Below are 21,765 nucleotides of genomic sequence, written 5' to 3' on the forward strand. Positions count from 1 at the left end.
TGTGTGTGTGTGTGTGTGTGTGTGTGTGTGTGTGTGTGTGTGTGTGTGTACCAGGCACACACAATTACATCAGAACAGTTTCCTTTCAAAACTAACCACATTAGTATTTTTAAAAGCAGGCTGATAACATGTCCAGTAACAAAAACATTTCATCTTGGCCAATGTGCTTCCCTTCATTAATCATCAAAGTGTTGTTAAAATAGTTGGAAACAAAGTAAAGAACTTAAAGTTTTCCAGACCCACATAGTCTCTCATACAAGCCTTCCTCTTCCCTGGTCTCTCCGAAGGCCAGCATCCACAGTTGGTGACTATAAAAAGTTGACGTGTACCATACACAAGTTGGTAAGGTGTGGGTTACACAGTAGAAGGAAAGTAGCAGGGCAGCTGAGTCTATAAATCCGCCACCCCCACCCCCTCCGTCCATAGCTGTTAGGAAGATTTCATGCCGTACTAGACCGTGACATTGGGCATTCTAACTGAAAAAAAAAAAAAAAGACAAATTGTTCCTTTCCTTTTCTGCCTTAAACTCTACAGGCACAAGTCTAGCTGATGTATAGAATTTCACTTTCAGATACATACATACTAACCTGCTTCTCAAGGTTCGTGGCATTCAGGGGCCAAGGTTCTTTGCAGTTTCAAAGAGGAGTGACTTCAGGATTTTAAATCCAATCCGTTATTTCAAATGTGCCATCTGATCTCATGCTTCAAGAGCGAAGAGAAATGTTCATTTTTGAAAAGGAGGGGCACCTTCACAATATATTTATTCTGAATGTACCTTATGGAACTGAAGACAGTCTCAGCCGAACTTTATCCCAGATATGGAGCCACAGCAGCCCAGGCAGCCCTGCATTGCCATCAGCACATTTGTGACTTTATTTTTCCTGCTAAACCCAGAAGGTGGCTTTGGAAGTAAAATTTAAGTTTCAGTGTTTTCTGTTTGTTTCTGTTTTGTTTTGTTTTTAACGCTTTCTCATATTTTCTCTTACTGGAGGGCACTAACATAATCCTAAAGTCCCAATGGAATGAGCCCAGCAGTGATGTGACCTTTCATCTGTGAAAGGATGGGGCTGCTTCATGGTGGTATCTCCCCAGCCAGACAGGTGGGAGAGCCAGCTTCTGTGCCTTTATGCGGGACACTCATTTCCTGCCTGGAGAGTTTCTCTGCACTTCAGGATAACTCAGTTTGCCAGCCCATTGTTGAGGCTATGCAAGGGTGTGTGGTCTTGGGCAGCTTCCTTCCTTTTGCCCTGGAAGAGGGACAGTTCCTCCATAAGCTGCTGGGACAGTGTTCAGCTCTGAGAACGCTGAGCAGAGCTGCCCTTCAGAACCCTGCGGGTAGGACAGGTTTTGTAGTCACTATGCCTCCCGCCAGTGAAGCCGCTGAACAAAGCTGTGTCGTTCATCAGTGATTGCCAAGTCCCTCTGCCTTTTCACAGGAAGGGACAGCGTGTGCTGAGTGACAGGCTTCAGTTTTGACATGGAGCAGGCAGAGGGCTGGAGGCAGAAGGATCTGGCCCACATTGGTTTGGGCAGCTGTTTGGATGGGGAAAACCTCCTTAGAAGGAGCGGCAGCTGGGTGTCAGCCTTGGTCTGAAGAGTCCTGGGAGAGAATGTGTCTTCTCTTCTGCTGGATTTCTATGGCCATAATAAACAGATTTCTCCCCCTAGCAGTTCTCATTTGGCTAGACATAGATGAGGTGAATTTACATGAAAAGCAAAACTGTGTAATGGATTTTTATGGGTAAAATGACGATTATAAAAGCATTAAGCTAAGACTTTAGAGGGGGTTTGGTAACAAGGGTGAGTTAAGACATTGGTTTGTAATTGTTTACTTAGGAAGGATGGGAATGTTTGCAAATTTCAATTCTTCTGAAAGTCCTTAGCTGTAAGACTTGCTCCCGCCAGGCCAGGCGGTAGTAAATGCCTTTGGCTGGCTCTGGATCACCTCGATCTTCACACTTCATTTTCCCACCATTGTACTTTACAGCACAATTTACAATATGTCCCCCAAAAGAGCATTTCCTTTCTCAATTGTCACACAGCTCCCCGGGAGAAGCTTATTTTTAACTTGGAACTGTGTTTTTGCCTAAAGAGTTTTAGCCTAGGAGCGATTGTCTTACAGACGTCATAAATGCCTCATGTTATGGTATATCATGGCTGCCACCATCTTATTAGCAAGTCCAGGGTTCACTTTCAACACACAAAAAATGAGCCTACTATTCACTGAACTTTGCACATGAAGAAAAACCTCTTTAAACCGATGCAAAATAATAATTAGAAAAAAATACCATGAAAATGGTTTGAGAACCTGTTTTTATTTTTTCCAATAGAAATAATGTGCTTGTATTAAATATTACATAATTTCATGTATGTTGTGTATCAAATAGTCACCATATTTAAAAAGCAACTAAAAATATTATGTGGAAATATGAATTGTTAGACATGAAGTAAGGTCAGAGAGTTGGAAATTTGCTCAGCAGAGCACCTGAGTTGTAGTCCCAGTCCCCATATTAGTTGACTCCCAACCAGCTGTAATTCCAGGACCCAGGGATCAAATACCCTCCCCTCGCTTCCAAAGTCAATGTGCTCACCTGCACAAACCCATGCAGAGAAATATACACACATGGATTTTTCAAGAGAAAATATTTTAAAAATAACACATAGTTTGCTTGATTTCCACAGTATGGAAGAAAGGTCACACTGTGCTGGATTTTCCTTGTAAGTCCTGTGTTATCCCTGTAGGTTTTCCCTACCAGTGCACCCCTTGAAGGAGGAACAATGCTGACCATATGTGGCTGGGACTTTGGATTCAAGAAGAGTAATAAATTTGATTTAAGGAAAACCAAAGTTCTCCTTGGCAACGAGAGCTGCACCTTGACCTTAAGCGAGAGCTCGACAAATACGTAAGGAATACGGAGATGTTGCTGAGCTGAGCTTGGGAGATAGGCTTGGTTCTTTAACTAGCGTTTCTAAAATTAAAAAAAAAAATGTTCAACATGTCGACGCACAAATTCTTAAGGGTCTTGACTTGTCATAGCATTTGAAGGTTCGTTTGGCTCTCTTCTTGTAATACCAATTTTATTAAGAGACTAGGAGGAAAAAAAAGGCCACAAGGCCTACCTGAAGAACAGTTCAGCACACACGCACATTGCTTTTTGACTTGTTTGCGTGACTTAATTTTCATGCAGAGTTGGAGTTTAATATCTGTATTTGTTTTGTGTGTTTGATGCGCATCTGCAAATGTGCTTGCATGTGTAGCATTGCGTGCGGAAGTCAGAAGACGTCTTTGGGAATTTGGTCACCTTCTTCCACAGCAGGTTCCGCGGCTCAGAATCAGGTCGTTAGGCTTGTCTGATAAGCGCTCTTCTACCCTCTAGCCCAGAATCTAGGAGTTTTAAAACTACCAAAGCAAAAACTGGGCAAATTGTGCAATTTGAAAGAGTGGCCCTGCCCCTTCACACTTCAAACATTGTCCTCAAAGGCCTCTCATGACCTTCAGTAAACAGCTTGGCAGCTCTCCTCTCTTCACAATTCACCTGCTGGTTCTTGGAACAGTGGGGAAGCCATGAATCAAATCAAAGAGTTTTGAGACTCTTCTGAGATGAACTTAGATTTATATCCAGCTAATTGGCACTCTGCGATCTGGGCATGGCCGAAATCCCGGGAGGTCTCAGCTCCATCCTTACCTGAAGTTAAGAGAGCTGGGATGCAGCTGAGCCAAGCCAAGCCAGGGATCAGAGCTGACAGACCTCAAATGCAGCTGTCTGATCAAGACCTGAGCTTACTCCACTGTATTCTACATATCCCTTCTAAGTCTAAATTTCCCTGTGACCAGGTAATCCAGGAATTGCTTGTTATGTTGTAGTAGCAACAATCAAATTTGTAACAGTTGAATCTTTGAGGTTGAATCTGTTCTGTGGAGTAAATATATCTAATATAGGTTTTATTCCAGGGTCATAAAAGACCTTCATATATCCATTTTAATGAAATCAAAACCAATTAATGTCAAGCCTGCTAGACAAAAGCAAGTTCCCTCTAGAAATATTCTTTGTGCCCCAAAACTCTTAATTATTGCAATATGAATTAAGATCTTTAAAGAAAAAAAAAACACAATTCATTCTCCCTTTTAGAAGTTACTTAATAAAACAAATTATATTTAAACTTTATATATATATATACTATATGTATTATGTTATATATTAAACTATATAAGATTAGTGATAAAAATTGTCACTGTTGGTGGCTAAGGAGATGCCTCAGTTGCTGATGTGCTTGTCAAGCTAGTGTGAGGACCTGAGTTCAGTACCCACCCAAGTGAAAAGCATAGTGGTGCTCACAAGTAAGCCAGCACTGGGGAGGCAGAGACAGGAAGGCTCCTAGGGCTTACTGGCCAGCCGCTCTAGCCTAATCAGAGATCTTCAGGTCCCAGTGAAAGAGCCCATCTCAAAACCAGGTAGTCCCTGAGAAATCGCATCCGTGGTTGACCTCTGACTTCTACACGCAAACTTGTACCCCCAACATGACAGAGTAATAAGAAGTCTATGGGAGACTGTCACAGTTTCATTACCCTCTGAGTGATTTAAATAGATCTGTGACAGCTCTCCTCATGGAGGTAGAGTTGTTGGCATAAGTTGACGAAAAGAGTTGGCTTGCTCAGAGCTGGCACGCTGCTTCACATGCTGCGAGATAACAGTCATTTTCTTACACGTGCCAAACAACCGCATAATTTTACAGGCTTAGGTTATCGTGTACTTCTTAGCCGGTGAAGTCTGCAATGGTGAGGTCTGAAGTTTCCTACAGTGATCGATATAAAGTTTGGCATAACTTAATTCTACTCAAAAAATAGAATTATGTGATTTTCAGCCTCAGTGCTTCCATGAAACTGAGCTTGCTCTTTGGAGTCATGAGCTCACAGTTTAGGACTAGTGTCCCATCGCAACAAGCAGCCAAACCAGAAAAAATCAGAAAATGCGTGTAGATGTGGTGTGTTACGCTCTGCTGTATTGTTTTGTTTTTCAGGTTGAAATGCACAGTTGGCCCCGCGATGAGTGAGCACTTCAACGTTTCTGTAATTATCTCAAACAGCCGAGAGACAACACAATACAGTGCATTTTCCTATGTAGTAAGTCCAAGCTGCTTCTAGAATGACCTGGGATGTTTGATTTTTTTTTTAATTTCATCTATATAAATGATGGAATTAACCAGTTGCTTTTTGGTTTTGCCACCCATTCAGAATCCTGTAATAACAAGCATCTCTCCAAGTTATGGTCCTCAGGCTGGAGGCACACTACTCACCTTAACTGGAAAATATCTAAACAGCGGGAGTTCTAGACACATTTCAATCGGTGGGAAAACATGTACTTTGAAAAGGTATTGCAGATTTTTTGTTGTGCTAATATCTATACGTAACACATCAAGACAAGCCCTTTTCCATTTGTGCAGAGGATGGTAAAGATGTTTATGTATGATTCTCTCCGTCTCAAAGACATCTGCTTCCTTTTGCTGATTTTTCTATCCTTCCTTTTTGTCGCTGAATCCTCATTCAGAGTTTTTTCTGGCTATCCACTCCTTTGTTGTGGTGAGTCTTACCCAAGCTATTCAGTGAATTTGAGACACTGGTCATTGGCAATACATCAAAATAAGCATTTCTATCAAGATTCAAAACTAAAGAAGATATGTGGAAGGAAGAAATGGGTGAGGTTAGATTTTGGAAGGTAGTTATGTTTCTCCCAAGAGCTGAAGGAGCATAGTTTACTCAAGTACTAAATGTACTTTGAAGGTTACTTCAACTGCCAAATGTTTTGAAATCACAGATGGCCTTTCGGCAAGGCGAAGGGTGGGATCTGGTTGGATGTGAACAGCCTGCACTCAGGTTTCTTCTAGACCACCTCGGGAAATTCTACCAAGTTATATCTTTTGACTTACAGATATACTTTTGGATTATGTATAATGCTAATAAGTGATGACTGCTTTTTATTCTTTTTCTTCCTTTCTTCCTGTTCATTTGGTTGGTTTTTGACCAGTGTATCAAATAGTATTCTCGAATGCTATACCCCAGCCCAAAGTATTTCTGCTGAGCTTCCTGTGAAACTGAAAATTGACTTAGCTAACCGGGAGGCAAGCAGCTTCACTTACCGGGAAGACCCCATTGTCAATGAGATCCACCCGACCAAATCTTTCATTTGGTAAGTAAAAGTTTCTGATAGGTAGAAGAAATGCAAGAACAGAAGGGTGATTTGGCTAAGGAACACCCAAAAAGCATCTCCATTTTATCCCTCGCTTACATGCTGCTGTGTTTCTTTTGAAGCCACCTTTCCAGTGCGAAATTACATCTAGGTTGAGGGGACAGTTTGACCTTACTGATGGTACCTCATGACAAGAGCCATTCTTCCCACTCTTCCTATCATGTAATGCTTGGCGTCACATTGTGTATGCACCTATGACATGCATTTGCCTGCCGGTCAGTTCTCGGCTGAGCAGCAGCCCCTGATAGCAGCATTGCATTTCCCTTTCATCATGTTTTGGGATTCCCTCACACTCATTTTCTCTCTGTACCAGATTCTGCTTTACTCAGTATGTCTCTGCACTCAGTTCGGTGTCTCCTGTTTCCACTCACTCTACTAGTCTAGTAAAAATAGCCACGTACATTTTTCTTTGTATTTTTCAGAGGAAAAAAAAAAAACACATTTCCCACATTTAGTCAATAAAATGTAGAAATTTCTACAGCTTATAAAATATATTTTTTCTTTAAAATACTCTCAAGTCTCCAGAGACGTGCTACCTCTGAGTCACACTCAACTCTGAGTAGACCTCTGACATTATCAGTGAGTATAAGACTGAGCCTTTAAGCATTTGGTGGAAAAGCTCTGAAGACTTCTGTTTTCTATTTTATTTTGCCAGTGGTGGAAGCACAATAACGGGCATTGGAAAAAACCTGCATTCAGTCAGCATCCCAAAGCTGGTAATAAGCGTCCATGAAGTGGAAACGAACTACACAGTGGTAAGTCGTCAGAGCGGCCATCCTGATCAGAGCTCTGCCCCTGCCACCAGGCTTTCAAGGCACAGGGATAATTTGTGACTTTAATATTCACTAGTAATCTGCAGCAGAGGTCAAATGGTACTTCTATTCAGCAGGATCTTGAGCTGACATTGTAAACATACACACACACACACACACACACACACACACACACACACACATTTACATACCAATGAAGACCCTCAGCATGAGGCAGCAGTTTTCAAATTTGTTGGTACAAGTACAAACTTGTCCCAAGTGAGGATCATCTGGGCAGAGCGAACCACAACTGAGAAAATGCCTCCATTGGTTTGGACTGAAGGCAAGTCTGTGGGGACATTCTGCTGATTGTTGACAGTGGAGCGCCCAGCCAACTGTGAGTGGCACCATCCCTAGGTGGGTGCTTCTGGAAGGGAGAGGACAGGTACCTTACCAGGAGCCCAGAGAGTAAGCCAGAATGTAGAATTCCTCTGTGGGCTTTCCTGCAGCTCCTGCTTCCATACTCCTTCCTTGACATCCTGTCCCGGCTGTCCTCAGTGATGGAGTGTGAGCTGTGAGTCCATCTCCACAAGCTGGTTTTGGTCGCAGAGCTTTGTCACAGCGGTGCAAACCTAAACAAAACAGCTTGTGATGAGTTTCTCAAGTGAAAGAAATATTATGACAGACATTTTTATGAATGAGAAACACAGATACTATTTTTAATCATGATTATGTATTTTTTATGTTCTTTAAATATGTACTACATGATGCCAACAAGCCAAATGATATACACAGAAAAACATAGTGTATGTATACATATTATAGATCAGTGTATTTCTTGCAACAACACATATATAATAAAAAATATTTTGATGAAAGAAATTATGAAATTTTAAACTGGTACATACCTGTTGATAAAAAAAAAAAATACAAATCACCACACCTGCCCTACCTATGCATCATAGACTTAAAGCCTATTTTCTTGCATCTCCTTACCAATGTTCTCACCTCTTTCTTAGCACACATGGGATGCTAACAAAATACTTTTATTAAATAACATGAGAGTATTGTATACTATATTGTATCTTAGATGTCAGTGGTATTTTTCATTTCTCTATGTATCTTTTTTTATTCGCAAGCTCAATCATAATTAAACCTTAAAGGTGATAGCTCCATCTGTTCTCTTGACGATTTTACATTAAGGTTGGCGTAGTGGTGCATGTCTGTAATCACAGCATCTGGAGATGGGGACAGAAGGATCCAGAGTCTAGGGTTGGCCTTGGCTGTATAGCATGTTCAAGACCAGACTAGAGCTAAATACAACCCTGTTTCAAAAACAAAACCAAACAAATAAACAAACAAATAGTAGTCACTAGACCTAAAAGGGCTATATTACTTTGTTGCTGTTTATCAGCTATGAAATGCCACACTCTAGTTGGGCACAGGCACTCAACTCAGAGCTAAGGCCCTAAGGGCCCTGTCTCACATACAGTCTCCACTGGGCAAGTGGTAGATTGAATTATAGCACTTTCTTTGAAACTCCGCCATCCAATATTTCTTAAGAACTAAAGCCACTCTGTTCCTTAATTACAAAAAGCAATTTGGGACTAAAAATGTCAAGCTAAATCACCAAACAATAAGGTCATCTCAAATGAGATTTCGCTTGACCCTCTCAGTCATCCACATTGCATCACCTCTAACAAGTGTTATTAGATTTTTACCATATTTCCGAGAGATGATACTCCAGGGAGTCACAGCATGAAGTTAAGGACCTTGAAGCCGGTCCCCACACATGGCCACAAACAAAGTTAGAATACCACTGCTATTAATTTAGGACACATCAGTTCTCCACAACCAAGATACGATTTTACTTTAACCGAATAAAAATAACAGTAACCCTCTTTGGTGTTGGCATGTGACTTCTTAAGGTTGGGTCTAAGAAATGATTCATTTACTGAAGATAATGGCTGAGCTTGCTTTCATCTCCCTTACCAAAAGATGACATATAAGATGACTCTTAGCTTCAGCCATCTGCTTACATTTAAATGTTTGCTTGAAGCCTTCCAGGTGCCAGAAATAAGGAAGGTGTACCCTAAGGAAGACTCAAACATCTATAGGAGATAAAAGTTTCATCTGTCTACACACCTGGAAAGAACAACTTCTATTGTTTGAGTCGGAGACACAGCATACAATAACTGTATTGGACAGGACTGAGAATTTCAAGGGGTGCTCTGCTATTTACCTTGTCATTATTTCTCACTTCACTGTCATGTCTAAACACTGCCTTATGCAGAGGTATATGCTCCTTACCTGTTCCCTGTGGCTTACAGAGTTTAAAGCTGACCATGACGGATTGAGCCCATTTACTATTCAACAAATGAAAACTCAGGGTCAGGTCTGACACAGATATATATCCAGCCACAATAATTTTTTTTAATTTCAATAAACTCAAAGCATTAAAATATAAAAATAGTTAACTTAATGAAATGTAGATTAATTTGTTAATATATGCTCTGTCCCAGATCATTTTGTGGTTTCTAGGTTCTTGTTTTTACAGAGAGAATTATTATGGTAGCAGTGAAATCTTTCATTACTGTTTTACAACATGATAGGAATAAATAGCTCTTAGCACTATGACATTATATTTTATAAAAACTAAATATTGTACTGTATTTTATTCATGTTTTATCTGATTCCAACATACATTTTAAAATATAGACTAAGTTATTTTTAACTTTTATTAATTGTGAATAAAGTGTAATTAATAGACTAAGTTTTAAAATTATTAAGAAGAAAATATCACACAGCAAATTCTGTGCTTTTTATGTATATCCTGAGGCCTTTTGCTATTGTGGGCATAAGTAATTGTTTTATCTCCAACTATGCTTGTCAAAGAAAAGGAAATCTAAGGGATGTTGTTGCCTGTTTGTCTTTTCCTTGGGGGAGAAACACAGCCCTTTGACTTTAAATATACTACTTTGTGTGGCTGGTTTTAGTCTAAGTACAATTAAGAGGAAACTGCATTTTCCAAAATTCCATAAATCAGACTTTCAAAGAGGAAGATTTGAAATGAGAGATGAAAGGATATAAAATAATAACCGCGGAGCCTTTGTAACATGGACAGCATTATTTAAAGACGCTGAAGAGTGGAAAAGAAACAAGGCTCGGGGTGATGATAGTGAACATTGATGTTAATGCCTTGTTATCACCCAACTTTATCCCTCAGCTGTGTGACCAGACTAAACAATGTTTTTCAAGTTCGGTCTTTATCTAAAAATGGAGCTAGGTGGTGGCTGCACACACCTTTAATCCCAGCACTCAGGAGGAAGAGGCAGGAGATCTCTGAGTTTGAAGCCAGCCTGGTTTGCAGAGTGAGTTCCAAGATGGTGAGGGCTACACAGGGCAACCCAACATGACACTCCCTGTTAGGAATATCACAAACGTTAAATGAGACTGATTTTGTGAAATATCTTGGAACTTGACGCTTACCAGTAAACACACTAAGAAGAGTCCATGGACATTGTCAGCTGTAGTTGGCGTTGACCACATGAAGCTTTGCAAGGTACAATGCACCTTGCCATGAAGCATTCCACATTGTGAAGAACACTTTTCAATCTTAACCACTAAGTGAGGAAACTGAGTTTCTGAGTTGATGCCTTCGCCTTAGTTCATATAACTTAAAAGTCGGATCTGAATCAAAGGATTTCTAACTTCTCCAAGTCCAGCCCCTGTTCACCCATAGCTTCTTCATGAAATGAAGAGGCGGAAACTGCCTTGTTGTTCTATGGAAAATTACATGATGGAGGGATGGGCCAGCCACAGCTACATCAGTGAAACTTATTCACAGCACACGAAGCTCAGTCGTTTGGGAAATTTTATACCCATCTTACGTGTTCTTGGGGTTAGGAAGCTAAATGCAAGAACATTTCTGACAATCAATGTGTTCTGAGTCGATTCTAAAGTTCTGAACTAACCAAGTCATATCGATGTTGTGTCCTGCTGACAGTGGGAAACTCTGTCTTCCTTGTAGGCATGTCAGCATCGCTCTAACTTAGAGATCATCTGCTGTACCACTCCTTCACTGGAACAGCTGGATCTGCAACTCCCCCTGAAGACCAAAGCCTTTTTCCTGCTAGACGGGATCCTTTCCAAACACTTTGATCTCACTTATGTCCATAATCCTGTGTTTAAGCTTTTTGAGAAGCCAGTGATGATCTCAGTGGGCAATGAAAATGTACTAGAAATTAAGGTAAGAGTTGCTTAAAGTACTCTCTTAAATGAACTTGAATTGCTCTATTGGCTTCATAGCCGTGTGAATAGAGTCATTGTTTTGTTCAGTGTATCTTATACTACATCAGTAAATATCAAAGCCCTGAGAATAAAACTTTTTGGCATGAGACTAAAAGATAAGTGTAATTATACATTGCTTTTTAATGAAGCATTTAAGACCCTTCATTGTGTATATATTAAGAAGGAACAAAGGCTGAACATAAATCTATCAAGCAGGCTCCCTGTGATGCTATCGTGGTGATGTGTGATGGCACGCATTGCCTTCTGTGCTTCACCTAGACATGCTTATTAGAAGACAAACAGTAAGGGCTGTGATGATGAATGCATTAGCTGCAGTTTTGTATTTCCTTGTCGGATATAAAGTTTTATATCTGTGTGCAGTCGATTGTGTGGGGAGGGAATGCCATGGCAAATATTTGAAGACCAGAGGTCAACTTTCAGAGTTGGTTTTTCTTCTTGCACCTTGTTTCTGTGGCATTCTTTCCCCCCCCCCTTTCTCCCTGCATTCTCTCTCTCTCTCTGTCTCTCTGTATAGTTTTATTAACTCTGAGAATTTCATAAACACATGGTGAATTCTGATCATATTCACTCCTCACTCTTCCCTCTAACTCTCCCCACCATACCTTCCCACCCTGTCTCAACCTCATGTCCTCTTTTAAAAATAATAAGAACCACCTACCAAATCCAATATGTGTCTCCCACAGAGCCATAGACCAAGGGACAACCACTTGTGAATGTACTTGTGATCCACACTCTTTTAAAAAACAATCAACCTGCCTTTTTCCAAAATGCCTACAAGTGTCAATGCCTCCCTAGTTAAGGCTGCAGGCTCATGTATGGGTTCAGTGCCAGCAATTGTGAGTTCATGAATGAACAGTCCTGACATCTCCAGAAGACACTGCTTCTGCCCAACCTCTCTGACTCTTAACAATCTTTCTACCCTCTCTCCCAAGATATGGTCCCTAAGACTTGGGGAGACGAGGGTGACATAAGTGTTCCATCCGTGGCTTAGCACTGTACTGACACTTACTTTCTGCACTCTGACCAGTTCTGAGTTTCTGTATTAAACACCACACAGTGCGACGGCTACACTAATCTGTGAGAATAGAGATAGAAATTTAGACAACAGTTTAATATTATGCCTGTTGAGTAAAATAACAGCAGTGGGTTCACCCCCAGAGAAGCTGTCAGCTCTCCAGTCATGGGTTCTTGACCACATTTTACAGTACCTTCCGTGGAGCAGGCAATGAATTCTCTCTCCCTGTTTCTACCCCTTAGCTTAGCTAAACCACAAGTTTCTGAGCAATTCTCTCATCTCTGCCTCCCCAGCTTGTAGGAGTAACTGGGAGGATCTAGATGCATGGCCCAGTGTTCAGCCTTTCATGTGGGCCTTGGAGATTTAACTCACCTTTACCCACTGGGCCATTTCACAGCTGTGGTCAAATCTAAGTTGATTTATAAGCTGAGTCCCACCACGTTGGGAATAGAAGAAGTATTCTATCAATCAAGTACTACCTACTGTGTATTATTTCATGCCGGGTTTGCTTAGTTATTGTACAAAATTCAAGAGTGAGGTTGGTGGTTGTGTGAGTGTGTGCATGGGTTTGTTCATGCTGCCAGTAAAGATCCCTCAGAGCCAGGCAGGCTAGGGTTTGAGAAGCAGTGGAATAAGCAGAACAAAAACATGGCAGGTGAGGACTCCAATCAGCTTCCTGGTGTTATTTCAGTCATTTCTACTTCAGAGAGTAAGAAAACTAGCAAAATGATCAAGATTTTACCTTTCGATAGTCCACCCAAATAGCAAAATATTCATCCCTCACAACCTGTTGCTTGAGACATTGAAAATGTTTTCTCCTGGAAGAAATGTGAATGGAAACGTGAGCAAACACAAACAGCGGAGTAACCCTTACACAGGTGTGAGGTGGGTGGCATGGGTCAGCTGCATCTGAGTGACATTTACACTGAAATAGTTCCGCTTTTTCAGGGAGATTTTCATCTCTGAACAAACCCATGCACACATTCACACTCACACAATCTCCAACCTCACACTTGAATTTTGTACAATAATTAAGTAAACCCAGCATGAAATTAAATGGAAGCCTGCTTCACTGAACAGCGTGTTTGCCACACCAAAGTTCTTTCATCTGCTTCTTTAATTGGTTTTAGAAAAAGAGAAAGGGCTTTTATCACTTCTTCTTTTTTTCCCCAATAAAACTAATCTAGTGTGACCTTTTGCTTCCAACAATTAATGTTTGCTGTTTGAAAGATTCTGTTTGGTTTTTCTTGATGAAAACAAAGGTTTGTGTGCAAATAGTTTTATGTCAAACCACCCCCCCCCCAAAAAAAAAAACTATTTTTCTTCTCCTCTGTCTACAATGGACAGATTAGAGATAAGTGGTTCTTTACTTACCCTTTCAAACCCAGTGTTTGATGGAAGAGAAACTCCTTTCTCTATAAATTAAACAGCTGTTATTCAATGTCCTACAAAGTTGTTGAACCAAGAGAAAACATGACTTGACATCATCCTAAGTCTATTGATGGCATTTTGAGCATGGCCCAAGGTGCCTGGAGATGAGCACAAAGCAGTCCTTCTTCTTCACTGTATAAAGTTCACTCAGTTTCTCTCACAAGTCTATAGCACTTACATGTCCCAAAGCTGTGCTCCAGTGGGGACAGTGCAGTTTAGGGTGATTATTTTAGTGTCATGTTTCACTCTTTGCACATGCTCCATTTTATGTAAGTCTAGAAGGAAATATAAAGTATACGAATGATTCCATTTGCTGTGGCGGTAATTTAATCCTTTATCAATTTCTTACATTAATTACTCTGAACCCTCCAACTCTCCTGGACACCCAGTAGGGTGTTTTTGTTCAAAGAATGTCTTGTATTTATCCCACTGCCATTCAAACATGAGTGTTTGCCTCCCACTCGTGACAGTTCTATGGTGCTAGAGTGTGGCTTGGTCGTAGAGCTGTTATCTAGCTCAGGACCTAGGCTTAATCATTAGTAAATACTACAAAAAGAAAATATTAAAAAAAAGTGAGAGCTGAAAAGTCAGTGGTTAAGACTGTCTACTGCTCTTGTAGAAGACTGAGTGAGGGTTAGTTCGCAGCACCCATGCAGGAGGCTTCACAACCACTGTCAGCTCCAGGGGATCCCATTCCCTCGTCTGGACTCTGCTGGCACCACACTCAAAATACCTGCACCAAGAAACACACACCTGCACATAACAAAAGAAGAGAAGAAGGAGGGGGAGGAGATTGAAAGTTAGAGCCTTTCAGAGGCCCTCTGTGGTAGGCTCCTGCCCTATTCCCTGTTTTCTCCCTCTTCTGATGTCCATCCTGTTTACCTTTCTGAGTGAGGATTGATCATCTTACCCAAGGTCCTCCTTCTTGCTCAGCTTCTTTAGGTGAACAGATTTTAGTATGTTCATCCTATATTGTATGTCTAACATCCACTTATGAGTGAGTACATACCATGTGTGTCTTTCTGCTTCTGGGATACCTCACTCAGGATGATCTTTTCTAGTTCCCACCATTTGCCAGCCCAAGAGGACCAAATATTGGTCACTCTTAATGATAAATAGGAATCACGTAGATGTTAGAGGTAGTTCACATCCATCAGGACTACTTGTGAACAGTGTCATAGAGTAAACTTTGACACTTTGGGAGGTCACAGTGGGGTTCCCATCAACAACAGTACCCATGTTTATGAAGGGTTTTACAGTCGACACAAGGTTTCTGGTTTATGTTATTTGATTTAAATCTTATGTGGACCTTCGAGGTCTGGAAGTCAGCAAGTATTGTCCCCATTAACACCTAAATAAACAGGCTTCGATTAACTTTAATTGTCTTGGGGTCCCCCATGGAGTAAACAGCAGTACTAAAACTTACATTCAACATTCCTGAGCCCAGATTCCGTGAAATTCACTAAATTACAATGTTTCTCATTATTCACTTTCATTTAATGAATATAAAAGGACTTTTGATAATAAAGAAATTTTTTATTATGTGACATAGAGATTCTACACACTTATTTGAGTGAAGCAGCTCTAAACATTTTTTTTGAATTTTATTTTTTTCTTATCAGTTACATTTTATTAACTCTGTATCCCAGCCGTGTCCTGATCCCTCATTCCCTCCCAGTCCCTCCTTCCCTCCCTCCTCTCCACCGTGCCCCTTTCCAAGTCCACTGATAGGGGGGACCTCCTCCCCATTCATCTGATCCTGTTTTATCAGGTATCTTCAGGACTGGCTGCAAAGCTCTCCTCTGTGGCCTAACAGGACTGCTCCTCCCTTGGGGGGTGGGGAGAGCTCTAAACATTTTTAAGTCCTTTTGTTTTAATTATGCATGTGTGTGTCTGTGTGGGTGTGTACTGGTGTGAGTGTAGGTACCCGTGGAGTTGAGAAGAAGATGAATCCCCAGGAGCTAAGAATATAGGCCATGGTGTGGGAAGCTGAACTCAGGCTTTCTGGAAGGGATAGTAAGTGCTTAACTACTGAGCCATGTCTCTAGCCCTACTCTAAATTTTCTTCAAACATCTAAAATTTGATTAGAGAATTTGTATGTTTTCCCTTAGTTGTCACTCACTGGGTGATAAGTAGGTTTTCCATCAGACAGAATTTGCTTAGCTTTGTGACTTTGTCCCTTCTTGAAGCTTAGCTCTCTTCGTGTAAATCAGCAATGACAAAATACCAAGAGTCTTTATAGGAAAAAGTGAGATCATTGTAATTCTGAGTTGCTCATTGTGTATAAAGGATTGAAGCTCTTGCTTCAATTTTGTTTAGAAACCCGTATTTTGACACTTCAGTGCCTACAGAACTGAGCTGATTTTATAAACATATTTTTCTACTTAATAAATGGTTAATAATCAATAATGGACGTTGTAAAATTGTTTCCACAACTCAGTAGAACTACATTTACTTTGAATCCAGAATTAAACTGCATCTATTTTTTATTGTTTTTTCTCTGATACTAGTTCCTCCTCTAGATTCATGGCTGCTGGGATCGATCCTGCCACACCTATGCTCAGATTCTGTCTGCTTTCAGCTTTAGAAAGAGTTTCCTATACAATGCTGTTGGTAACATATATTCCATACGTCACGCTCTTCATGTGTTCCTTCATGGTTGCGAATCAGAAAGAATTCAGTCTTTCTGCTGCTTATTCCTCTATTTTAACATCCAAAAAGGTTGCAAAGGCAGAATGAAAGTCCTCCAGAAGGGCATGCATTGTGGGCTTCCCTTCCCCCACCCCTAGCTATTATCTAAGCACACAAGGCACATGTTGGGACTCCTCTCATAAATCAAGCTCTCTGGTTCTTTAATCTCTTTTCTCTGTCATTCGCTGAATTCCCTCCAATATGTGAGTAAGGGCCTGCGCCCTTCCTAGACCTAACCAACAAGTTGTCATTCCGAGCCCCAAAGTAACCCATGAGATTTATGTGCTCTTCTGTTGAATTACCCTGGGTGGCTGACCTAGATCAATGGCTTGCTCCTACTGCCTCTGGAAGTACAATGAGGGATAGGGTTTGTGTTCATTTCTTCCATAGATTCTTAGACTATACAGAAGCGCCTTCTTTCATGTATTCCTATTGCTAGATGGTATCTGACCTGCCTGTCTTGAAGTCCCTGAGCCACTGCAAGGAAGAGCAGTTTGCAGACGCACTGGAGAGTATGTAAAACAAAGTTGCAGGGCTGTCTTTTTTTCAGGAGCTGTTCTTTGTCCATAAGAAAAATAGTAATAGGTTTTGATCGCCCCTCCTCCAAGCAACAGCCTGTTTAATAAATAACTACTCATTAAGTCTTCATATGAAAAATTGTATTCATGGTTGCACTTCTTTTCCAAGACTAATGGTTGGTTTCTTGAACAAAATGTTGATGTTTTAACATTTAACATTCCTGATGTTAGTCAAGTTAATTTATGTCAAATTTGATAATGTTTAAAAGTCCTCAAGTAACTGTATAATTATTCAAAATCATGCAGTTGTGCTCTCAAATCCTAATGAAGGCCAAACGGCATCTTCTGGGAATTTCCTTGAAATGAATTTACTTATGTACAGGGTTCAACTAGGCAAGAAGAATAAAAAGAAATCGCCCAGCTCAAACAGCTGAAGGAATGTGTTGACGAGGCAGTTTAACAGATCGCTGGAGATGAGACCTTGGCATTGGTATTTTTCAAAGTGTTCAGTGTGATTCTAAAAGCGAATCATTACACAAAGCAGGGTTAAGCAATTCAGCAGGCTGAGCTGCTAAACTCAAAATTGCTTTCTTTTTTGTCAGTCGTCCGTATTCTGCCTGAAGACGGTAATAAGATGATTATGCATGACAGTTTTCAAAACAAGGACAGAAACAAGATTCCCTTTCCTCTCCTCTAAAATTCAACCTGATGGAAAAGCTCATCTTATCCTTCCTGCCTAGTTAGTGTTCTGAAATGCTCATTCCCCCTTTCAGCCAGCCTAGCTCCCCTGAAAATGAGCTCCATAAAAATCAGATTTCTTGGAAAACATCACCTGCATTTGCTGTACTCTTGGGTTCCTTCTAAAATTGCCAGCATTCCTACTGACCTGTGAAGTGTTAATGACCTTTCATTTTGTTTTCTTTTTCCCTTCCAGGGAAATCATATTGACCCTGAAGCAGTTAAAGGTGAAGTGTTAAAAGTTGGAAATAAGAGCTGTGAGAATATACACTGGCATTCCGAAGCTGTTTTATGTACAGTCCCCAATGACCTGCTGAAACTGAACAGCGAGCTAAATATAGAGGTGGGGGTTCCTGCATGCCTTTCGTGATGTAAACAAGGACGCCAGCGCAATTATGTCACCAGTAGGCTTAAAATAAATCATTAAAGCTCACATGTGTTGGCTCATCAGCTCAGCCTCAGTTCCTATATGTGATCTGAGAAATGCTGAGGTTTTGCTGTTGTTGTTTCACACTCTCTTTCTCCTGGACTAGAAGTGTAATTCTCAAAAGTCCTTTTACCAACACTGCTTCTCCATCATGCCACACTCTTGCCAAAATGTGCTGTCATTCTCAGACACATGAAAAAGTATCCTTTCCTCCACTTTTCACAAGCCCAAGGTGCCTTCCCATTTCAGTGGTCGCAATGCCTAGAACTCCTCTATAAATACAAGGAGACATCCACTCGTTAGAGTAAAATAGAAACTCAATTGTTGTATACTACCTACTTTTCTTCTTTTTAGTATACAACTAAATCAGATAAAGCAGAACAAAAATATTTCTTTATTATTTTTATTTTTTCTTTTTTAATTTAATTTTATGTATATATTTATTTATTACAATTTATTTACTTTGTATCCCCGCAGCAGCCCCCTTTCTTGTCTCCTCCCAGTCCCACCCACCCTCCATCTTCTCCCCCTATGCCCTTTCCTTAGGCCAGGGTTATATTTCTTACCAAGCCAAACTTTTGGGATTTTAATATAACTAGAATTTTTTTCTTTTTTTATTGAATTATTTTTATTTTTATTAATTACAGTTTATTCACTTTGTATCCCCCCTGTACCTCCCTCCCTTCTCCCCTCCCAATCCCACCCTCCCTCTTCCCCACCCTTGTCCCTCTCCCTCTCCCAGGGACAAGGGTGAAAAGGGAGGTCCTCCCCCCTTCCCTCTGATCCTATTCTATCAGGTCTTTATTATTTTTAATGGTTTATTTTGATATTGCTTACAAATCATACAATTTACCACTTAAAATACACAGTTTAGTAGGCTTAGTAAGTTGCAATTGTGAACTTCTTTAAATCATGGTAACACATATATCATAAAATTTGCCCTTTTTAATAATATTAAATGTACAGTTGAGGGACAAAAATATATTCATAATGTGTGTAACCATCATTGCTATGTAACTCAAAAGGCGTCTGTGTAAGCAACTAAGCAGTAATATCACACTCTCCTCTCCAACAGCCCCTGTAACCTCTAACCTGAATTCTTTCTCCATGAAATTGCTGACCTAGGTGTTTCGTGTAAGTCAAATCATACGATAGTTTCCTTTTGGCATCTTGTTTATTTTACTTGCCAAATTTTTGGTAGTTCAGTGCAGTTCATAGCTAACTGATATCTTATTTCGTGTATACCATATATTGCTTACCAAAAAAAAAATAAGTTCTGGAAATATTAGGAAATGGAAATATGAAAAAGAATTACAAAATCTGAGACTGAATGTGGAAACAAGAGTTGAAATTTCAAAATGACTATGAGTCTTAAGAACCACAAAGCACTGAGCTGGGAGAAGCCACAAGATTTCTTCTATGTATTGAAACTGAAATAAAGATATTATGAGACATGATTGTGTAAAATAAGGTCTTTCCTCATTTGAGAAATCTTTTCTGCTATGCACTCTACCCTCCCAAATGGGAAATAATTAATTTTTATTTATTCATCCTTTTATAGTATCATTGCAATAATTGGTCTATTTCCCTTCATATACGCTTTAGTTCCTCAGTATCAAAGACTTTTCTTGTTTATCTAACTTGTGCCTAATTATCTGAGCACTGAGGCAGAATTGAGGAATTTCTTGCTTACTCTGAAGGCCATAATGCACCTTCTAGAATGGTGGCCACCAGCTGCGGATTGGGTCCCAGGGAAACTTTGATTCCAACACAGATAGTGTATTTTATGTCAGTCTTGGCCATGATCTGACTTTCCTTCTTATTTATCTCCAGTGGAAGCAAGCGGTCTCTTCAGCTGTCCTTGGAAAAGTGATTGTTCAGCCAGAGCAGAATTTCACAGGATTAATCGTTGGCGCGGTCTCAATATCAGTAATAGTTCTGTTGTCATCCGGGCTCTTCCTGTGGCTGAGAAAAAGAAAGCATAAAGGTGCATATTTTGTTAACTGTCTAAGCAGCTACCATAGCAATGTAGTGCTTATAGTCAGCATTGTCATGGAGACGTATGGGTGAGTTCTGGGCGCTGGGTCAAAGTCTCCTGGGACAGCCACATCTTTAACAAGCTCTCTCTCTCTCTCTCTCTCTCTGTTTTAAGATCTGGGCAGCGAATTAGTTCGCTATGACGCAAGAGTACACACTCCTCATTTGGATAGGCTTGTAAGTGCCCGAAGTGTAAGTCCAACTACAGAGATGGTTTCAAATGAGTCTGTAGACTACAGAGCTACTTTTCCAGAAGGTATAATTCAGTTTACTATCCTGAGAAATATCTATACATAGACCTCTGTGAGCTGTTCTTGCTTTTTGCTTTTTTTTTTCCTCATATTTTTATACAAGTAGAACAGAAGTGTTGACCTCTGCCAAGGGAACATTTAACTTAATGCAGAATTACACGGCCCTCACTTTAAAATCAAACTCATGCAGGTATCATAATGGAATTTTAGCATGTACAAACTCTGCTCACCTACAGAACGGTTCTTTTTAGAATCATTTGAGCAAAGCATCTTATGTCAATGCTAAGGAATTGAGAAGCTCTCTTTAACCATTCAGGAAGACTACAGTTATAAAATATTTCTATTTAAATATAAATGTATAATCCTATATCTTGGGGAAACTTTTGAATTATATCACTAGTAACCTTTTGAAGCATTCCCAATTAGGATAACTTTTACCTATAACTATCTATGATTTGAATGTACTTTGAGATTTATCCAAGAAAAAGCTTCAGCTGTGCTATTTATCAACATCATCTGTTCTGCAAAACACCAGACTGATAAACGGTCAGGTTGGCCAGGGCATTTCACATTGTTTTGCTTAAACATGTCTTGCACAAAGCAAAATGTCCATATTGTACCAGGGCCATTATCTTTAGAAGTTACAGGACATGAGTCAAGTACAAGCATTTCCCTGTTGAATATTTACCATTGGACAAATAAAGTGAGTCACAGACAGTTATGGATACTGAGAAGTCAGAAGCTGCTCATCCAAGCAAATATGCCAGCAGTGAGATGCTTAGCATTTTAAGTTTCTCACCACTGGTTGCCCTTCCTGAGACTTAAGTTAGTTCTCCAAAGATCACTGAATGCCCCAGATGACTCTATTCCCTGTTAGAAAGAAGTCCAGTCCTTTAAGAATGTGGACAAATCAAGCTTAGTGCATGCTTTTAAAGTTTACATATGATCAGTGTCTCATATTCATGTTTAAATAGCTCTAAGAATTATTGAGGTTTACAACTAATTGCTCTTTTAAAAGCTTTCCTGGGCAAGGGAGATGACTGTCTATAAAATGTTTACAGCCCAAGAAAGAGAAGCTGAGTTTGTATCACCAGAAGGCACATAAAAGTCATAGGGTAGGGCATGTAGGACTCACATCCTCAGAGTTCATTGGCCGAGCAGCTCTAAATTCAGTTAAAGAAATAAAGTGGAGAGTGATTGAGGAAGACACCAAACACTGACCTCTGGCCTCCACACATGTACAGTATAAACACACACAGCACACACACATAAAGTCTTCTTCATCTTTAAACTGTGCGCACGTGTGTGTGTGTGTGTGTGTGTGTGTGTGTGTGTGTGTGTGTGTGTG

General features: G+C 40.2%; 1 protein-coding gene across 9 annotated transcripts in view; it reads left to right on the top strand.

The window, feature by feature from the left end:
* The window catches only part of Met (MET proto-oncogene, receptor tyrosine kinase), a 114,809-nt gene that overhangs the window by 67,301 nt on the left and 25,743 nt on the right, over positions 1–21,765 (top strand). For 8 of the 9 annotated variants that reach the window (XM_055612696.1, XM_055612697.1, XM_055612698.1 and 5 more), the window contains 9 exons: positions 2,743–2,903; positions 5,020–5,122; positions 5,234–5,370; positions 6,024–6,185; positions 6,901–7,000; positions 11,028–11,246; positions 17,899–18,045; positions 19,963–20,116; positions 20,282–20,422. In XM_055612696.1, the coding sequence (XP_055468671.1) occupies positions 2,743–2,903; positions 5,020–5,122; positions 5,234–5,370; positions 6,024–6,185; positions 6,901–7,000; positions 11,028–11,246; positions 17,899–18,045; positions 19,963–20,116; positions 20,282–20,422 (1,324 nt within the window). The remainder of the gene's footprint in view (positions 1–2,742; positions 2,904–5,019; positions 5,123–5,233; positions 5,371–6,023; positions 6,186–6,900; positions 7,001–11,027; positions 11,247–17,898; positions 18,046–19,962; positions 20,117–20,281; positions 20,423–21,765) is intronic. The other variant, XM_055612705.1, reaches the window with a different exon arrangement.

The sequence above is a fragment of the Psammomys obesus genome, unplaced genomic scaffold (genome assembly GCF_907164565.1).
Source record: "Psammomys obesus unplaced genomic scaffold, mPsaObe1.curated_primary_1811, whole genome shotgun sequence".
In the NCBI taxonomy this organism is placed as follows: Eukaryota; Metazoa; Chordata; class Mammalia; order Rodentia; family Muridae; genus Psammomys; species Psammomys obesus.